The 18,535-nt window shown below is 46.3% G+C and overlaps 1 protein-coding gene across 8 annotated transcripts in view; it reads right to left on the reverse strand.

Annotated features, from left to right (window-relative positions):
* The window catches only part of FGFR2 (fibroblast growth factor receptor 2), a 104,163-nt gene that overhangs the window by 32,205 nt on the left and 53,423 nt on the right, over positions 1–18,535 (reverse strand). For 5 of the 8 annotated variants that reach the window (XM_055424514.2, XM_088842382.1, XM_055424508.2 and 2 more), the window contains 2 exons: positions 3,793–3,983; positions 941–1,085 (listed from right to left, as the gene is read on the reverse strand). In XM_055424514.2, the coding sequence (XP_055280489.1) occupies positions 941–1,085; positions 3,793–3,983 (336 nt within the window). Of the gene's footprint in view, positions 1–940; positions 1,086–2,530; positions 2,679–3,792; positions 3,984–18,535 lie in introns of all 8 variants that reach the window. The other 3 variants (XM_088842381.1, XM_055424507.2, XM_088842383.1) reach the window with 2 other exon arrangements.

Here is an 18,535-nt window from a genome sequence, read left to right on the forward strand (position 1 = left end):
TTTAAAGCTTATACATTTGAGTCAGAAAACTATTTGCAAGATAGTCAATCTTAGCAGCACAGCACAAAATGAAATGATCAATTTATTTTTGCTAGATATAAAACACACATGCAGGTAGGCACCAAACTCTAAAAATAAGGAATTAATAACTGGAGTGGACCACTATGAGCTGGGAAACCACAGTCTATGCAGTTTCGCAAAGGAAATGACAATGACAGATGTATTAAAGAAGAGAGTAGTTAAAACTTGACTAGGGTAGAGATGTCAGTTAAAAGATTTAGACAGCGGCGGTGTTTAGGCAAGAGGGCTTCAGTGATGTTGATTTCTCTGTAGGGTAGAAATAACATCAAGCCCAAGATGGCAAGAGCATGCTTTGCAGTAAAAGCCTAAGAGTCTGTTCCATTACATCATGCAGCAAGCCACCGATCCCCAAGTAGATAACACACTGCTTCTGAACACCCTACACACAGAGGTGTTTCTGCCCAGGAGCCTCAACATACACCCATTTATTTACATCTCATTAAAAACAGAAAAGTGGAACAAAAAAAATTTTTTTTAAGTACATATGGGATTTTAACAAAATGGAATTTGAAATGAGAAACACTACTTTGAATTTTACAGAGTGATTTCAACATCTTCCTTAAAAGAAATGGGGATGGGTGAATTTATACATTGACTCAATAACTTACTAAAAACATAAGATCTCTCGGGGTTTGAAGGGTAAAATTTCACTTGATCATAAATAAATGTGCAGGTGGGATCTCATTGCAAGTGAATTTCCAAGGCAACTTTCTTATCCCAGGGGGATAATTTTAAACATTTTGAAAAATCTTTACGTGAGGGGAAAAGGGGCCATTCCTGAGAACAGAAGCTGTGTTAATTTCATAGCAATCAACCAAGAAGAGGGAAAAAAACCACGGAGAGAAAGAGCAGTATATACCTGGCAGAACTGTCAACCATGCAGAGTGAAAGGATATCCCAATAGAATTACCCGCCAAGCACGTATATTCCCCAGCATCCTCAAAAGTTACATTCCGAATATAGAGAACCTCAATTTCTTTGTCCGTGGTATTAACACCGGCGGCCTAGAAAACAAGGAAAGCAAGAGAAAAGGCTAGGCGACACAGGAATGATTGTGGAGGGGGCCATGGAACCACGAGGCATGGCACCGGGACCTCCAGCGGGTACCGGCCACCGGAAGATTCCAATCGCAGCCCGTCCACAAAGCCCACAACCAAGAGACACTGAGCAACATGGAGCAGCTCACCTCCACAGGCCCGTCACCACACCGGCTTCACCACCTAGACACACATGCATGCGACCAAAGGCATGGAAAAATCAACCCACAGAGATCCATTCTCTGGGTCTTTGCTTGCTTGCTTTGGATGGAGGAGTGATTTTCCAAAAGTAGGGCACCCAGAAGTCCAAGCTGGGTTCTGGTCCTGTTGGCTGCAGACTCCCACCTTGAAAAAAGGATGGCTCTGTCTAAATTGTTGAATTGCAAGACAGCACACCGCAGGTAAGTCCAAGTGGATACTTGGCATAGCCTTCCAGGCCTGTGAGAACCACCAGGTGGGGTTCTGTGTTTGCTACCAGGCTCTGGTTACTTTTCTTCCTATACAACCATCTTGACATACATTGCATTAAAAGAAAATGGAAGAAAGCATGATACTGATAGCAAAGAGACTGGGCTCTTTTTTTTTTTTTCTTTTTGCAACAAAAACATTGGCATGTGAATCGTGACAAATTGGTGGCTCAGACAGTAAAGAATCCGCCTGCAATGCAGGAGACCCGGGTTTGATCCCTGGCTTAGGAAGATCCCCTGGAGAAGGGAATGGCTACCCACTCCACTATTTTTGCCTGGGTAATTCCACAGAGGAGCCTGGTGGACTACAGTCCATGGGGTCACAAAGAGTCAGACATGACTGACTCATATCACTTTCATATGAAAAACCTGAGAAAGGCAACCTGCTGTCTTCAATAGTCAGCAGTACATTTATTCACTGAGATGGAATATCCTTGAACTTGGGATAACAAGGTCAGGGACAGTATTCCATAAGCATCAATTAGGTAACAGAGAAAACGGTGCTCTGTTGAACCAACGATATTGTGCCAATGTTTCTCTAAAAATCTGGGGCTGAGGCGGTATCAAATTCTGCTGTTATGCAAATGCCACAAACGCAACAGGCACACCGGTGTGTGTCTGCAATGCTGCTAACGTGCAATAATGATGGCAGACGTGCAGCCTGAACAAGATAAACCAGAAGGAACAACTTCAGAACTGGGTGGGGGGCGAAGGGCAATCTTCAGAAGAAATTAGAGCAAGCGCTTTGAACATGTGTGGGTATTTTTCCATGGCTGCTGGCATCCTACCAGCTGCATCACGGAAGAAAGATTATGATGAATATACCAAGACCACAGAATCACCCTATAAGCTGCTTGCAATCTCCCAAAGCACCAGGTCTTTTCAGCTTCTATATCCAGCCTTCATAAAAAAAAAAAAAAAAAAACCAAACAAAAACGTTGTTACCTTGCTGTTTTGGCAGGACAGTGAGCCAGGCAGACTGGTTGGCCTGCCCTATATAATTGGAGACCTTACAAATATACTCCCCAGCATCCGCCTCAGTCACATTGAACAGAGCCAGCACTTCTGCATTGGAACTATTTATCCCCGAGTGCTGGAATAGACACAGGAGAACAATATAACGGCCAACCCGGAAGGACTTCACAAGGTCCCACCACCAACACACCACCAAAAAACCACCTCCATCTCATCTAAACAGCAGCATCAAAGGGCTGTGGGTTTAGAAGGAAGAAAAATAAGTCAACTGGTGGACAGTGGAAGTGACCCAGTGGAGAGGGGAGGGAGGGTGTGATCAATTCCCTTGAAGAAAGGGCCCGCAGTTCCCCGAGCTGATCATCTCTTTCCAGCTTTTTGGATCCTGGGTGTTTATAGCTGGAGAGCACACTTTAGCGGTTTAATGCTCTGAACTGAGCTGCCTATGGTTCTACTGGAAGACTGTTCTTCTTAAGGACATTCTCTATGAGCAACTCAATGTGGGAGACATGTCAGGCAGTGTGCTCAGAAGTATTTGCGCAGACTCAGCTACCGGTTGCTATCACCATCTTGAAGAGCAAGACAGATCTAAAAAATAAAGAGGCTGGTGCTATGAAAACTGGGTCTTGCTAGGAACCAAAGAAGAACTACACGGGGAAAGGAGGTTCCCTCGTTCTACATTTCACGCGTGCAGAAATACCTTTTCAAGTTTACCATCTAAACCACGTGTGAAAGAATTTCAAAGGTTAAGGGATTTCTTTTAAAAAGAAAATCTAAATTGTTTCTAAAAGGTGGCTACTAAAATCTGATCCTAACATCATATTAAAAGAAAACAACATCAGTGGAACAATAAACATTGCTCAACACCTAGAGTTTATAACGCGCTTTCCAGCTACTCCAATCCATTGATCTGCACAACGCCCTGTAGGGGAGATATCATCACGATCCCCACTTTTATAGATGTGCAGCTAAGCCTAAACATCTCATCTAAGATCTCTGGGCTGATAAACAGCTCAACTATTCTGACTCCAACTTTAGTAGCCCTCCCACTGCCCCACAGCTCCCTTCTGAGATTTTATTAGCAAGCCTAATGATCTGCTAATTCTCAGACACACTCTGTGCTGAACACGTACCAGTCATCTTCTCTCAAACTCAAAAGGAAATCAATGAGCCTGTGGCCAAACTCATCAGGGGAAGCCTAGTCGTGGGTATCTTTGGATTTGGAACTTGCTCACCTTCAGAACCTTGAGATAGGGCAGCCCGTCAGGCCCGTATTTACTGCCGTTCTTTTCCACGTGTTTGATCCACTGGATATGGGGCTGGGCATCGCTGTACACTTTGCAGACAAACTCCACATCGCCTCCAACCACGGTGGAGGCATTTGCTGGCAGCCCGGCTTGGAGGATGGGCCGGTGTGGTGATCGCTCTGGTGGAGACACAGAAGGAAGGGGGAGCGGGGACGGGACACGGAGAGATGAACAAATAAGTCGTGTTGTCCAGAAGGCTGCTAGTGAACTCAAGCCAAAAAGGCCTCGAGTCTGCTGGCTGACTCTTTTGAAATAACACCACGGCCCGATGCATAACAAAAAATGACTTCAAAGGAGACGGCTGGAGCACGACCCTTGTAAAAAGAGTACTTATTTAGAGAGCTGAGAAAAGAACTTACTACATTCTCGAGTCATTGTTGTCCATGGCCACCTAATGAACAGGAATAAGATTTCATTTTGAGGATCTAAAAGACAGTGGTGAGGGAAAGAGTGCCTCTTCTCTTATTCCATTTGGGACCATTTCAGAAACTCACCTTGATCATCAGCTTAACATCTCAGGGACTAACTTTGAGGTCACCCTGAATTCCAAAATAGCACCTATAGGCAGTGTCTCCCGGCACCTTTCTAAGATGCTTTGGGGAAGATTTACAGCCCTTGTTTTGAAAAGAAAATAAACTAAAATCTAAAGCCCAAAGTAACAACAACTGGTTTCATCCCTTTGCTGTGGAATTCACTCCATTTGGTCATTCTTTGTCCCACGCCCCATTCACCTCCCTGGTAAGTACTACGGGTCACTGTGTGTCTCATGCTCGACACACAGGCAGACGCTCCTCAGCTTATTCAGATGTGGCACCAAAAGAAACACAAAACAACACTGGTTCACAACCCTGGTGCCATCTCAGACCGTATTAAAGGAGGCCCCACAGTGGGTAAGCCAGCAATTACTTTCCACCCTCACTTGTCTGCATCTCTCTTGGGAAACTTTCCAGTTCAGGGGTGGTCTCTGCAGAAACCCTGCAGAGGCAACCGCATCAAGATGCAGGAACAACTAACTACATACGGTTCCTCGAGAATCGAGTAACAGACCAGCCTGCTGCATGATCTTGTCCACTAAAATAGTCCACATAATCACAAATGGACCAGAGCCTCCCTACACAGCAGCTCGGTCAAGAGTCACACACAACAAGAGAGTCCATGAACAAATATCACCCCATGCCCGCCTACCTGCACATACCTGCTCCCTGCCTCCCTCCCACACTGTAGGCACCGCTGCCTTTAACCTCCAGCCTAAAACATCACCAAGGGAAAAGAGGACATCCCAACCAGCCCGATAAACCGAAGATGTCTCCATACCACACCTGAGCATCCCCAAGCATCGCACTGGAAACAGCAAATTAGAATGACAGCTATCTAAGCCTTTCTATACCGGGGCTTTCAGATTAAAATGTCATTTAGTGGAATGTGTTGGACAGAAGCCAGACCATGTGCAAATTGATTTTACTGCGTAAGCCTGTGGCTGGCCTTTAAAAACTTAAAAAAAAAAAAGAAAAGTGCTAGCAGTTACTCTTTAGCACATTTCATTCTAGAATCTTCCATCACTTCACAAACACCTTTATTTTTACATTAAAAAGATAGGATTGCAGAGCCCAAAGAAGGCATTCATTTGCCATGGTTTCACCCACATGTGCTAAGCAAAGAGCTCAGAAGTCAAGGCTACTAGTCTTGGGGATAGAAAATCTCAAAGCTAGAATCCTTTCAAGCATCACTAGAAACACTCACTGCTTGGCTAAGACACCATTCCAGTGATGCGCCACTGTGAGCCTCCTGGTCAGGCCTGGTGGCCAGGTGGATGCAGCAGGGACCTGCCAGAGGCCAGCAGGGACAGCGCTCTGGTTCAACCCCAGCTCACCCCATGTACATGAAAAGAATAGAATTAAGTCCACACACATTCTCCCCACCAGGCCTCCTCCTAAAAGACTTAACAGCCCAAGGGGTACAGGTCCCGTGGGCTGGACACTGCCAGCCAAGCTCACAGAACAGACTCCTTTGCACCTATCAAATACTGAGGCAATTTACTCCTTCCCACAGAGAAGTCAATGTTAGGTATCAGTTCCTTCTCTGGCTCAGTTTTCCAGTTTTGCATGTGTTTGTTTGCGTGTTCAAAAGACAAATATTTACAGTGGACCTAAATATTTATTCTTAGAAACAAAGGTACTATAAAATCTTAAATGTCATAAGCCAGATCAACTGAATTTCAAACCAAGTCCCCTTTCTTCAACATGGTTGTTTCTCATAAATCGTTTCACAAGCAAACATTGTGTATGTAATACCAAATAATGATGCCGTGAACAATGAGGGCTTTCATACGGCACCGCAGTCCTGGTCTGCGCCAGCCTTCAGCAGAGAACTTCGTCACTCGGGCAACACTGGCAGGGCCAACGATGGAGCTGCAGTCTTGTTTAACTTGTGGTCAGCGTGCTGCTGTGCTCCAGTTATTAAGTTATTCCATTGCTATCCCGACTATGTTCACCCAAAAAAGGGGGGAGGGAAGCACCATCTTCGCAAGTTTCATGTTATTGCATTTGCAAATTACAGCATACCAAATGTAACGCTTACAGTGGTGAATTCATCCTTTCAAATTTTCTCACCTTATACAAAATAACCTCTGAGCCACCCCCTCTCCCCGTCGGCCCTTTCTCACTTTGGGTACAAAAACTGCAAGCTGGATCGCTCTGTAATCGAAACCTTACACCGCCTTCCAAAACTTATTACAGCTGCCTTCAGTATAAAATGAAACCTTAGAGAATGTTATTTAAAATGTTTTTAAAAAGTCAGTAGGCCTCATGTTTCGTTTCTCCACATCAGGCTTTGATTTCCTTTGCAACCTTATTCTCTGCCCTTAAACAAGTCGGAGAACGAGGCCTGAAGCATCTTGGAAGAGATCCCAGGATGCCAGGCTCTGCCAAGAACGGCGTTCCCCTTTCTCAGATCCTTCAGCAACCACTCTTCCCTTGTGTCCATCAGACCCCCAAGAACGGGGATCACTAGTGAGAGGATGACAGCGCCTGGACTCCCGTTCTAACTTCTGAAAAACTGGGGTGAACGCAGGGTGCAGACGGCAGGTAGGCGAGCAGGCTAGGGGGCAGCCCTAGGAAGCGGGCAGTCCCTCCGAGGCCCAGGCCAGCAGGCACTGGGAAAGCGGGACAGGGCCAGGACAGTGGGCACGAAGGCCTTCCAAGAGCGAACGTGCTCTCCTCAGCCCTAGGGTACACCAATGCCCTTGGGTCTGCAACTTTTTGGGGGCAGCAAGCTGATATAAAAAAAATTTGTTGTTGTTGTTCAGTTGCTAAATCATGTCCGACTCTTTGCAACTCCATGGACTGTGTGGTCCGCCAGGCTCCTCTGTCCATGGGATTTCCCAGGCAAGAATAGTGGAGTGCGTTGCCATTTCCTCCTCCCGGGGATCTGCCTGGACCAGGGATCGAACCCACATCTCCTGCATTGGCAGACAGAATTCTTTACCACTGAGCCACCAGGGAAGCCCATAAAAAGAATCAGTCAATGAATTATCTCTGGATGCGAGACTAAAACCCAGAGCTGGCCCATCTCCTGTTCTTCTGTAATCACAGAAGTCATATCTCCTCTACCAGGAAGGATTTCCTTTTAGGCAAGGGGTCTCTCACAGCATGTTTATTGCTCAGATGTTATAGAAACCAGATTTTGCTCTTTATAAGGGGAGCAATATACATGTACAGAAAAGTCAACAGGCATCTCATCTCTGTTTTTACTGAAATGTTTAAAAATACATATTCTGAGTTCAGCAGGTTGCTGATATACAGTGCATGGGCCGGAAAGAAGATGAGTACCCTTACAGTAGAGATCCTGAGGTCCCTGCGTAAGCTCCAAATTTAGATGGAGCAGAAGGCAGTCCAAAGGGTGCGGCTGCGGCCGATGGGACAGTTGGCTGCCTTGCTGGAATGAGGTTCCACCAAATAAACGTGTAGTAAGCACAGCCTGGAGTGCTTTAAGAAACACATTCTCTCCCCCGCATTCTCCCTCTCACTCCCTTCGTCAAGTACTCCAAACGAGTCAACTTTACCAAAGCAGAAGGCCCAGCTGCTAAGAGTCTAAATTCTGAGACAGGCTCTCTCAAATCCTACTCTGGAGCTTGGACCAAGGCTGCAGGAAGAAAACAGCCTGTTTCATTCCAAGGGGGTAATTATTGAGAAGGAGACAGAGAAAATACCTGAGTGATAAAGAATAAATCTTTGTTAATTGACCATTTGAAACTTTATAACATGCCCGTCCCTTCTCTGGACATAATAATGTGCTTGCTCATAAGAGATCTACCACTTTTGCTCTAACAAAGCAAAGGCCATAAAAAACGTCCACTGGGCAGAGAGGCCTCCTGTCCATGGGCTCCGTAAATACACATCCCCAGGATCAGGAGGAGAACCAGCTTCTTAAATTACAAATTCTTAAATTAATCAAGCCTGGAGCCGCCAGTTTCCCAGCACACACTGGTCTTCTAAGTATTTCTCCACAAAGTTCAGCAGCGCTTGCCACAAAGAACCGTTTCAAAGCCACACTCTCTGGCAGCAAAACACTGAGAGACTCCAATCACGGTGCATGCCCAGGACTGATCTGGAAAGAGCAAGCCTCCTCCTTCTCGGGCACCCATTCATTTCAGGAACACGAAGAACCCTGCCTGCCCTGTCTTTAAATTAAAATCAAAATTGAATTACCCCTCCTCTGAAATGGCAGTTTCTTAGCAACTCCAAGGGGCTGAATATGGAAAGAACATTCTGCGATTTGGGGGACACGTGAAAACAACTGAGAATTCTTGCTGCTAAAGCCTAGCCTCCCTTTTTTCTCAAGAGTAGGCGGTGGTGGCTTTTGTTGCATTAAAAAAAAAAAAAAACCAAAACACACACACACAAAAACCACACTAAACCAGTTAGCATGAGGCCTGATTATTAGGAGAGCTGATCAAAAGCCTCTGATGTTTGAGGAGCCCAAGAACCTGCTAAAGACCTCACGCTAATTACAATTAGTAGAATGAGTTCATTGCCTTGTCAAGACTGCCGAATGCCCTCAAACCAGCCAGGCTACACCTAACTGGGTTCTGAGTTTTCTTTTCCCTAAGCTTCCTCCTGTGTCTAGAGACTGGCATGAAAGGAGGTCAGGACCAAAAAGTAATCTGGAGGGAAAGGGACAGTTAGGACATAGGATGAGAAGGAGTGCTGCTCTCTCAGAAATAGTCAACGCATCCATAGCCAGGATTTTGCTTGTCATCTTCGAGAAAGGACTGGGGGATGCTGGGTACCAGAAATTACTTTAAAAAAAAAAGGAAAAATGCACTTTGGTAGAAGGTGACTAGTTTGCTGCTCTCTTTCCATCCCACATGTAACCTCATCTTTCTCCTGCTTGGATATCTGATTCTAGGGGTTCTAGAGGAAGTGGCCTGGAGAGCCAACTTCCTCCAAAACATACGTGTGTCTCCGCAGAGCGAGCAAAGTCTGGGGAGCAAGCTGGTTTGGGAAAAGCCAAAATGTTCTCCCCAGCACCGAGGTTCCTCAGTGACTTAGGGAGGCTGCGCTATGTGAAATGCTAGAAGAAAAACACCACTAATTCCTTTGTGCTTGCTCGATGAGGTGGAGACGCAGGGTGAAGCGCTGGCTGAGGCTGGATGCACTGGGAAGCCCAAAGCAGGCGGAGGCATGGTGCCTTCCCTAATTAATGTCATAGACGGTATTATTTGGCTGGGAGTTGAGTGGCTTCTACCAGCTGGGTGTCAATTTAAGTCTTCTTGGGCAAATTACAGGAGCAGGGCCGTGTGCCATTTACACCCCAAATGTATATGATACCCTGATCTCTGTGTCTTCGAAAAGTTAAACTGGATGTGAAAACGCTTTGGTGGCCACAAAGGTATGCCAACTTTAGGTTCAAACGTGCTCTTTCTTTTGTGAAAAGGCTTTGGGACGATGAAAAAGTTCTGAGAGAGTGGTACAGTAATGACTGTATTTAATGCCGCTGTACTGTATCCTCAGAAACGGCTGAAATGGCATACTTTATGTTATGTATTTTATACCTTATTATTTTATTTTTTTTTAAAGAAACATGGCAGAGGTGGCAATCTCAGGGTGAGATCTAGTCCCAGGGATCCTGGAAAAGCCGCCTTCTCAATTAGTTATCTTGTTATGTTTATCTTGTCCAGTTGACTAAATGAAGGCTTTCCTCTCACTGGGCACAAGGTCCTGCCTGTATTGTGCTTGGTTTTCAGGCTGATGCAAAACTCAGACGTCAGTCTCCCTCCTGAGGAGCTGGGGTAAACACAGCTGAGCACAGTCATGCTGGGGAGCTCCATCACCGAGCCTCAGCACCCTGCCACTTGCTAAAGCCCATGCAACATCTTTCAGGAATGCAAGGTTATCAGCTGGTATCTGCAGAGCTGGCTTCCCTTCATGGGAAGAGGATGTTGGAAATGTTAAAATCCAGGACTGAAATATACTCTCTTGTTACACAGGTGGAATTCTGATTTAGATTTTTTTTTCCCAAATGATTTGCAAAAAAGCTAAAAAAAAAAAAACAAAAAAACCAAACCATGGGAGAGTCCCCAAAGACGGAAGTGCTCAGAATGAAGCTGTTTAGGATGAAGATGTTGGTATCCAAAAAGATCCAGTGAATCAACCTCTAGAAATAGATCCCAGAAAAATATTAACCCAGGTGACCAACAAACAGGTGTGAGCAAAGTTTGTCAATGGAGTCTCTCTTGTAAATGGAAAACAAAAGATGAACATAAGCTAAATACTCAGCAAAAGGGGACAATTAGATAAATTATTATAAATTATTATATACACAACAGACAGTATACAGAGCACTGGAAAGAGTGAAGCAAAGAGCTATGCACAGACGTGGAAAAAGGCCCACAGTAAGAATGCGGATGGTTTTATCGACTTTCGCCATTAAAAACCTGACTTCAGAAAAACCTATCATGCTCATCCCTCAGATGCCTGACTCCTGGGGCTGTTCAAGCAAAAGCAAAAGCTTCCGGCCCATCTGAGCAAATAAGAAATGCCTCCCTTTGGTAACGAACCACAGGAGAAGCTGGACATTAAAACCCCATTTGTTTTCTTAGAGCCTAACTCAGGCCCTGAAAATAAAAGTGATTCTAGAGAATAGTCCCTTGCTATAAGCAGCAGCATCTAAAGAGAAGCTTCAAAATAGTCACCCAGATCACAAAAGGCTCCAATCTGAATTCTTCTCTTTTCACCATCCAAGCCAGATGAGAGACCTCGGGCCAGCCCTGACCTCTGCCCACTGATTAATCAGTGATGGTTTCACCCTCAAGGTGGTTTTGTTTTGTTTGGCCAAAATGTAAAAATTTAAAGGACTAAACCCTTCATCTTTCAGTTTCAGTCCAGAATGTATACTGAAGCAAACAAAATGAGGAATTCCTTTTCTAAGTAAAGCACAACTTCCAAAAAGATTCCTCCAAAACAATATCCAGTGCTTATCTTTAAAAAGAGCACTTTCATGTGGAGATGATAGAGAATATGTCTGGGGCACCGTCTGACCTGTGATTTGCACACTGATGTGGGATGGACAGAATTCCTGGAGGCTTTGTTTGAGAGAATTCTCTAAGCGGGAGGCTCTGGGAGAAAGAAAAAAAGAGTTCTATTAAGATCCAGGAAGCTCCATTTCTATTTTATCACCTCACTGCGGCAGTTTGGGGGGGAGGGGTTGCACTGTGACCTGACAGCCCCAAGAGGCCAAATCACATGTTCCATTCAACCAATTGTCCCAAACATCCTCTAGGCCAAGCACCAGATGCCCCACAGATAGAGGATTAATCATTACAATACAATCAATAGACATGACCCCTGTGGAATGATCTTTCCCTCCAGACCAAGGCAATGATGTTCTTACCTCCACATCTCTCTCTTCTCAGGAGGAGGAACAGAAAAACTTCCCCACAGAAACACTAACACCCTCCCTTCAGCATTTTCTTCTCCACTTCCCACCTGCACCTGATCTCCTTCTGGTGAAAGACAGTGTCAGTAACTCAAGAGGCCACCTTTCCAATTCAAACCTGCTCTCGAAGTTGGTTTATTACGCTAGGTCGTTTCTGCCCTAGCTTCCTCTGACTATGAAAAGAAACCAAACACAAGGCCCGAATGCAACAGCGGGGTGTTCGAAGGGTGGGGCAACTCATAAATGCATTCTGGTGGAACTTCTGTTTCAAACAGGAAGGATTTGTTGGTGTTTCTACATTCATCTTAATGAGAAGAGGCACAATACAACCCAACAGAGGTCTTTTGTTTAAAAAGGTGATCTGTAATTGAAGCTGTGTGAGCTTAGAGAGAAACTAGGATGATTCCTTACATTAGAATTTGCAGTTCAGTATTCTTGCCGGGACAATTCCATGGACACAGGAGCCTGGTGGGCTACAGTCCACGGGTCGCAAAGAGTTGGACACAACTGAGCATGCATGCATGCACACACACAATGTTAAGAATCACAAACCCTCAAATATAAGTAACTCCGACTGTTTCTTATTATTTCAATTCAGCATATACTGATCCAAATCTTGCTAAGTTCTAGTTCAATTACTAGGCACCCTGACCGCCACTGATGAATTTGCATCTTCATGCCATGCTTACTTGCCCACTCTCTGATAGCAGCAAGCTTTCTCTCTGCCCTCTGCCCTCACCTGAATCATTTCCAGCTATGGTGAAGAGACCCTCTTACAAAATGCTGTAAGTCATACACTTATCTTTAACACGTCCACATCCTCTTTGCCCACATCATAGACTCAACGCCAAAGACTAGACAGGAGATCAAATATTAGCCCTCTTCCCAGCTACCTCTCAGCCAGGCCCCCTGCCAGAATAAAAGTCAATAAAGCTTCCTTCTTCAACTCTGGGGCAGAGGTCAACTGATGGGTTGCAGAAAACATGGCAAATACGCTGATAGTGGCAAAGTTCTAGCACGTCCCATCCAGGCCAGCATGTGCCTGCTGCAACCCCAGGAGCTGGCAGCCGCGGGTACCGCCTGCTCTCAATGCCTGGAAGGAGTCACCGCGACTTGGTATTAGTCCTGCAGGAAGCACTTTCTGCTGGTCAGTATATCCAGGGCTAATGTAGCCACCCACTGACCAGCTTTTGCCCCTGGAATACCTGTTATGAAATAGGTATGGAAACCTGCTCTGTAGCAACCAGAAAGCTCGTTAAACAGTAGCTACTGAAGGAAGTTTTGAAATCTCTGTCCCGAAGGAAAGGAGAGGACCAATCATTCCTTTAGCCACGGCTGGGCTGAGTGTGCATGTCTCAGCTTAGAGCTGTGAAAGAAGGTGTGGGACACCCCCTGACAGGACTAGCAATCACATGGGTCCCATTATTTAAAAGCATCATCTACCTACTGCACCTTCCCAATGGTGCTACAGGAAAAACATGTCATCACCCCCATTTTACAGGTGAGAAAACCGAGGCTCAGAAGTTCCACGACTTTCAAGGTCACAGAGCTAGCAGAGGAGGCAAACAGAATTTGAATCACTCACTCATGTAATTCCCACAAGAACCTCCAGAAGTGCTACACGGCAAGGAGTGGAGACCCCTGAGGGTTGATGTGACAGTAAGGTTAGGAAGAGGAGGAGGAATTGGCTGCTGAAGCCACAAAAGCAGTGAGACTTTGCTTCCTACTCAATCCGCACTGGAGCTCCAAGATTCCATGTCAGTGTTAACAGGCCCACTTAGGAATGCACCACTGTGACTTATTCCCTGGCATGGCACCTTCATCCATCAATAGAGCGGCCTTCTACCCCCCTCCAGCTAGATTTCACAACGTCGAGCTGGCACACAAAACTAGTATCAGGAGAAACACCAAGTCTTAAACTTAGAACAAGAAATGGAAAAGAATTCATTGGCAGCAAAATCATGAATATGGAAAATCAAATGAGGTCTGGCCAGGAAGCTTCTAGGTCAAGATGCTTCAAGTTAAGAACCCCAAGGGGCTCTGTGGAGCCGAGGGCTGGTGAGTGCCAGGGAAATGCACAAGAGTCGGAAGGCGAGAGTCAGGTGTCGGACGCATTTAAATCTCCAGATACGCAGCGTTGCGTTTGTTTCATGCTACCTGTGCCGTGGCTTCCCTCATCACACAGAAAAACAAAAGCAGCATCCATGAGCCACCACATGATGAAAGCCAGGACACAGAAGGGTCTTCCGGAAGGATCAAGTGGCTGGGAATGATCTTAATTTTGAAAGCCTCAGTAATAAGCCAAAAAGTGAAAGTTGCTCAGTCATGTCTGACTCTTTGCGACCCCATGGACTGTATAAACCATGGCATTCTCCAGGCCAGAATACTGGAGGGGGTAGCCTCTCCCTTCTCCAGCTGATTATCCCGACCCAGGAATCGAACCAGGGTCTCCTGCATTGCAGGATTCTTTACCAACTGAACTATCAGAGAAGCCTGATCCAGCCAGTTAATTAACAGACTACACCACCATTTCTTCTTTTTTCTTAAAGCCTACTTTGTTCCAATAGCCCCCTCTCCCCACCAAAAGAAGGTCCACTGCCCTGCAGAAGCGTAGTTTCAGGGGTTCTGACTCGTCCCAGTCTGCTTCCTATGGCCCAGGGATCACACAGCGTCCTTCGTCTTCCTAGGACAGGGTTGCCCCAAGCAATAAACAACTGACGTGACTTCTCCCATGAGGACAGGATGCCAAGCACTCCACGCCAGGTGTCAGCCCCTTAGTCAGGCCTATCAGTCAGCGTTCAAAGTAACAGACTTCACTCCTTCCCAACACACACCTGAGGGACAGGCAGCACTGTGATGGATTCCTTCCTGCTTTCAGGCTGAGTCCCATCCTGTGTGGAACCAAGTTACAGCAGACTGATGTCAAGGGCCAGTGGACAGCGCCATCGTGGTCTGCCACTGACCACATCGGGACTGGTGAAGGGGACTGAGTGATTCCCTCATAGCCAGAAGGGACACCCGGTCCCTGAATGGCTCCCAACTGTCCACCGAGACACTGTCTGCTGCTTACAGCTCTTGCCCAGGGAGGACAAATCTCTGGAAAGCTGATTCACAGGAGGCACAGCTGGCCTCTGCAAATCCAGAGGACATTTTCCCACCTCTGCTGCCTGTGGGCTTCCCTGGTGGCTCAGACAGCAAAGAATCTGCTTGCAATGCAGGAGACCTGGGTTTGATCCCTGGGTCAGGAAGATCCCCTGGAGAAGGGAATGGCAACCCACTCCAGTATTCCTGCCCAGAAATTCCATGGACAGAGGAGCCTGGGGGACTGCAGTCCACGGGTTGCAAAGAGTCAAACATGCCTGAGAGACTAACACTGCTACACGTTACCAACCCCCCTGCCAAATACCCAAGGCCAGGTGCAAAGCTCACAAGTTACCCGCCGGTCTCTGGGAACTCAAACTGGACAGGGAAAGGACACAAAGCTCATAAATCAAAGCAAAAGAAGGGTCTTTATGAGTAAGGAGCAGCAACTGGTCTTCTAGATACTCCCCTCGATCCCTCTCTCTCTCACTTTTTGGGGGTTCTGGCAACAAAGAGCTGAACATGGGGTTCACCTTTCTCGAGTCTGGCTGCAGCAGCTGCTGGTCTACACCACAGTAATCCTGAAACAGAGACACCAGTGAGGGTGCTGCTGCTGCTGCTAAGTCGCTTCAGTCGTGTCCAACTCTGTGCGACCCCATAGACGGCAGCAGACCAGGCTCCGCCGTCCCTGGGATTCTCCAGGCAAGAACACTGGGGTAGGTTGCCATTTCCTTCTCCAATGTGTGAAAGTGAAAAGTGAAAGTGAAGTCGCTCAGTCGTGTCCGACCAGTAGTGACCCCATGGACTGCAGCCCACCAGGCTCCTCCATCCATGAGATTTTCTAGGCAAGAGTACTGGAGTGGCTTGCCATTGCCTTCTCCGAGTGAGGGTGCAGGAGGCATTAATCTAGGATTTGAGAAGACCCCGTTCTGGAGTTCCTTTGAGATCTTGGCGAAATGACTTACCCACGTGGAACTGGGATTTCCCCAACTGTAACATGGGTGAGACGTGGAGGTGGAAGTAACAAGACTAGTCGATGAACTCAAAGCTCTCAAAACTCTACAACCTTCTTCTGCAAGTTCAAGCAACTATCTCATTCTGCGGGCAGCCTCAACAACACCTTTAACCAAAGGTAGACACCTCAGCAGGATAAGTGACTGCCAGTCATTGGCCAGTTTCATCGGTCCCAACGTGCCATCCAGTATGTTCAAGAAGACTTCCGATTGAGTCAATAAAATCCATTTAGGATGTCTTCCCGTTCTCAAAGGAGTTTTTGGTTTGGCAAAAAAGAAAGCGGTATTTGTTGCTAGCCACCTAGATACCCACTGGGTGTTTTCATCTGTTAGGCCAATGAATTTCTCAAACCACCAAACTGGGTTGAACTGTGGCCCCAGAAAAGATAAGCCCACATCTTAACACCAGGAACCTGTGAATGTAACCTCATTTGGAAATAAGGTCTTTGTGATTAAGTTAAGGATCTCAAGAGGAGATCACCACGGATTGAAGATGAGCAACAAATGCATTGACTGGCGTCCTTAAGAGAGAAAAGACAGAAGGAGATTTGAGAAAACCCAGAGAGGAAAGCCACGGGAAGACAGAGCCAGAAGTGAAGTGATGTGTCCAGAAGCCAAGGACTCCCACAGCCACCAGAAGCTGGGACAGAGACACGAGTGAACTCACCCTCGGAGTCTGCAGAAGGAACCAACCCTGCGGACACCCTGACTTCAGAATCGACAAGAGAATAAATGCCTATTGTTTTAAGCCATCTGGGGGCTTCCCAGGTAGCTCAGTGGTAAAGAATCCACCTGCCAATGCAGGAGACACAGGTTCAATCCCTGTGTTGGGAAGATCCCCTGGAGGAGGGAACCCACTCCAGTATTCTTGCCTGGAGAATCCCATGGACAGAGGAGCCTGGCGGGCTATAGTCCATAGGGTCACAAAGAGTCTGACCGGACAGGACAGATCATGCACACATGTACCTTGAGTACATAAGCCATCCAGGCTATGAGGTGTTAACAGCAGCCCCCAGAAAACTGATAACCCAACACAGGGATGAGGCAGGCACCACCTCTGAGAGGCTCAGAGCAGCCAAGTAACTTGTCCCAGGTCGCTCGGTCCCCAGTGTGCGGGCGGACAGACCCGCTATGCTCACAACACCAGGCTGCGTTTATCTAACATCAGCAGGTCTCAGCACCTTCATTCTCAGACACCAGAAGGGTGAGACCCAAAATTAAATGACTTCTCCCAGGTTGCAGCTTCTTTCTTGGTGGCAGGGCCCCGGGCAGGATCCAGCACTTCAGCCTCATTCGCAGATGAACGATGGCAAACACTTGCCAACCCCCGGAGCCAGGTCTTTCAAGAAGAGCCCGTTTTATTATCAGCACAATTACCGAGATGTGGAGCTTCACACTAATCTTCCCTTGCAAGTAAATGGCTGAAAAGTGATGGTGTCAATTCTAATGAGGATCAAGCGAGGTTCTTAAAAGGGCTCCCACAAACCAAAGCATCTCCCTCACGCACAACAATGGCTTGCTGTTTAATTCCAGAACACAAGAATGTCACTTAAATTACACGGCTTCTACATGAAAGTGCTTATGGGAATGCCTTTCCAAGGAAGAATTTCAATAAAAAGATCTCACCCGGTTTGATGCATCGTCATATCTAAACTGCAAGCCTATGTCTCATAGCAACAAAAATAAAACCTTGGGGAATGTGCACTAGGGCAGGACTTCACTTTCTCTGGGAAAGAGTCTCTGAACTTCTGTGAACCAGAGATATAGCTGAGAGGCGGTATACTAAGCTTGGACCTGCGGGCCACCAGAAACTCAGTGTTTGAGCCTGAATCCTTTCTGTTTCCACTTGCCAAGATGTTCAGAACGATCTTCTGCCAGCCCTGTAAGTCTGCCTGAGACCCTTCAGCTGACTCAATTCTTGTTTTATTACCACTTCTCAGAGCAATTACTAGGGGTTTTGAGCAAAAATGAGAGTATTTCACACCTCCATCTTTCCTGAAAATGTCTTAGACTCCACTGACTTTTGGCTTCTATTTATAAAGAAGGTTCAAGGCTTGGAAAATTATTGGGGCTGAGCTTTCATGGATATTCCCAACCAGCATTGTGTCATTATTGGCCCACGTTTAGCTGGGCGAGCTCCCAAATTTGTGACATAATCAGGCCTTTCTCTGCATTACTCCATACACTCTACGCTCTCTCTACATTACACCACTGAATCATTCGCTCTTTTCAACAAGACTGATTGCCAGGGGATTAACATTAGACAGCACAATTCCATTATTCAGCAGCCCAATTCAAATCCAACCCTAAATGCTAAGAGAGATTTCAGGGCTTCACAGAGATGAGCTGCCAGAAAGCTGAAAGGGGAGGTGGGGTGAGGGGCTTTTGAATGTTTTACATAACAACTCAACCTAAAACCTACTATATAAGCAAGAGCCCCATGGCCAAAGTGGCCGAGATATGACTCCTAATTCCTGGAATGGCCCCAACCAATCTTAATGAACAATTTGTAGACCTCTGCAAAGCCAGGATCCCCAAAGACTGCTATAGCATGATGATTTTATTCCCATAATAAATTACTTATTTTCAAAATTAAGTATTTAGAGCTTTTAGCCCCAAACCTTTCTTTCCTGAAATAGAAA

Source organism: Moschus berezovskii, chromosome 12, assembly GCF_049115385.1.
Source record: "Moschus berezovskii isolate FMDL1 chromosome 12, NW_MosBer_1.0, whole genome shotgun sequence".
Lineage (NCBI taxonomy): Eukaryota > Metazoa > Chordata > Mammalia > Artiodactyla > Moschidae > Moschus > Moschus berezovskii.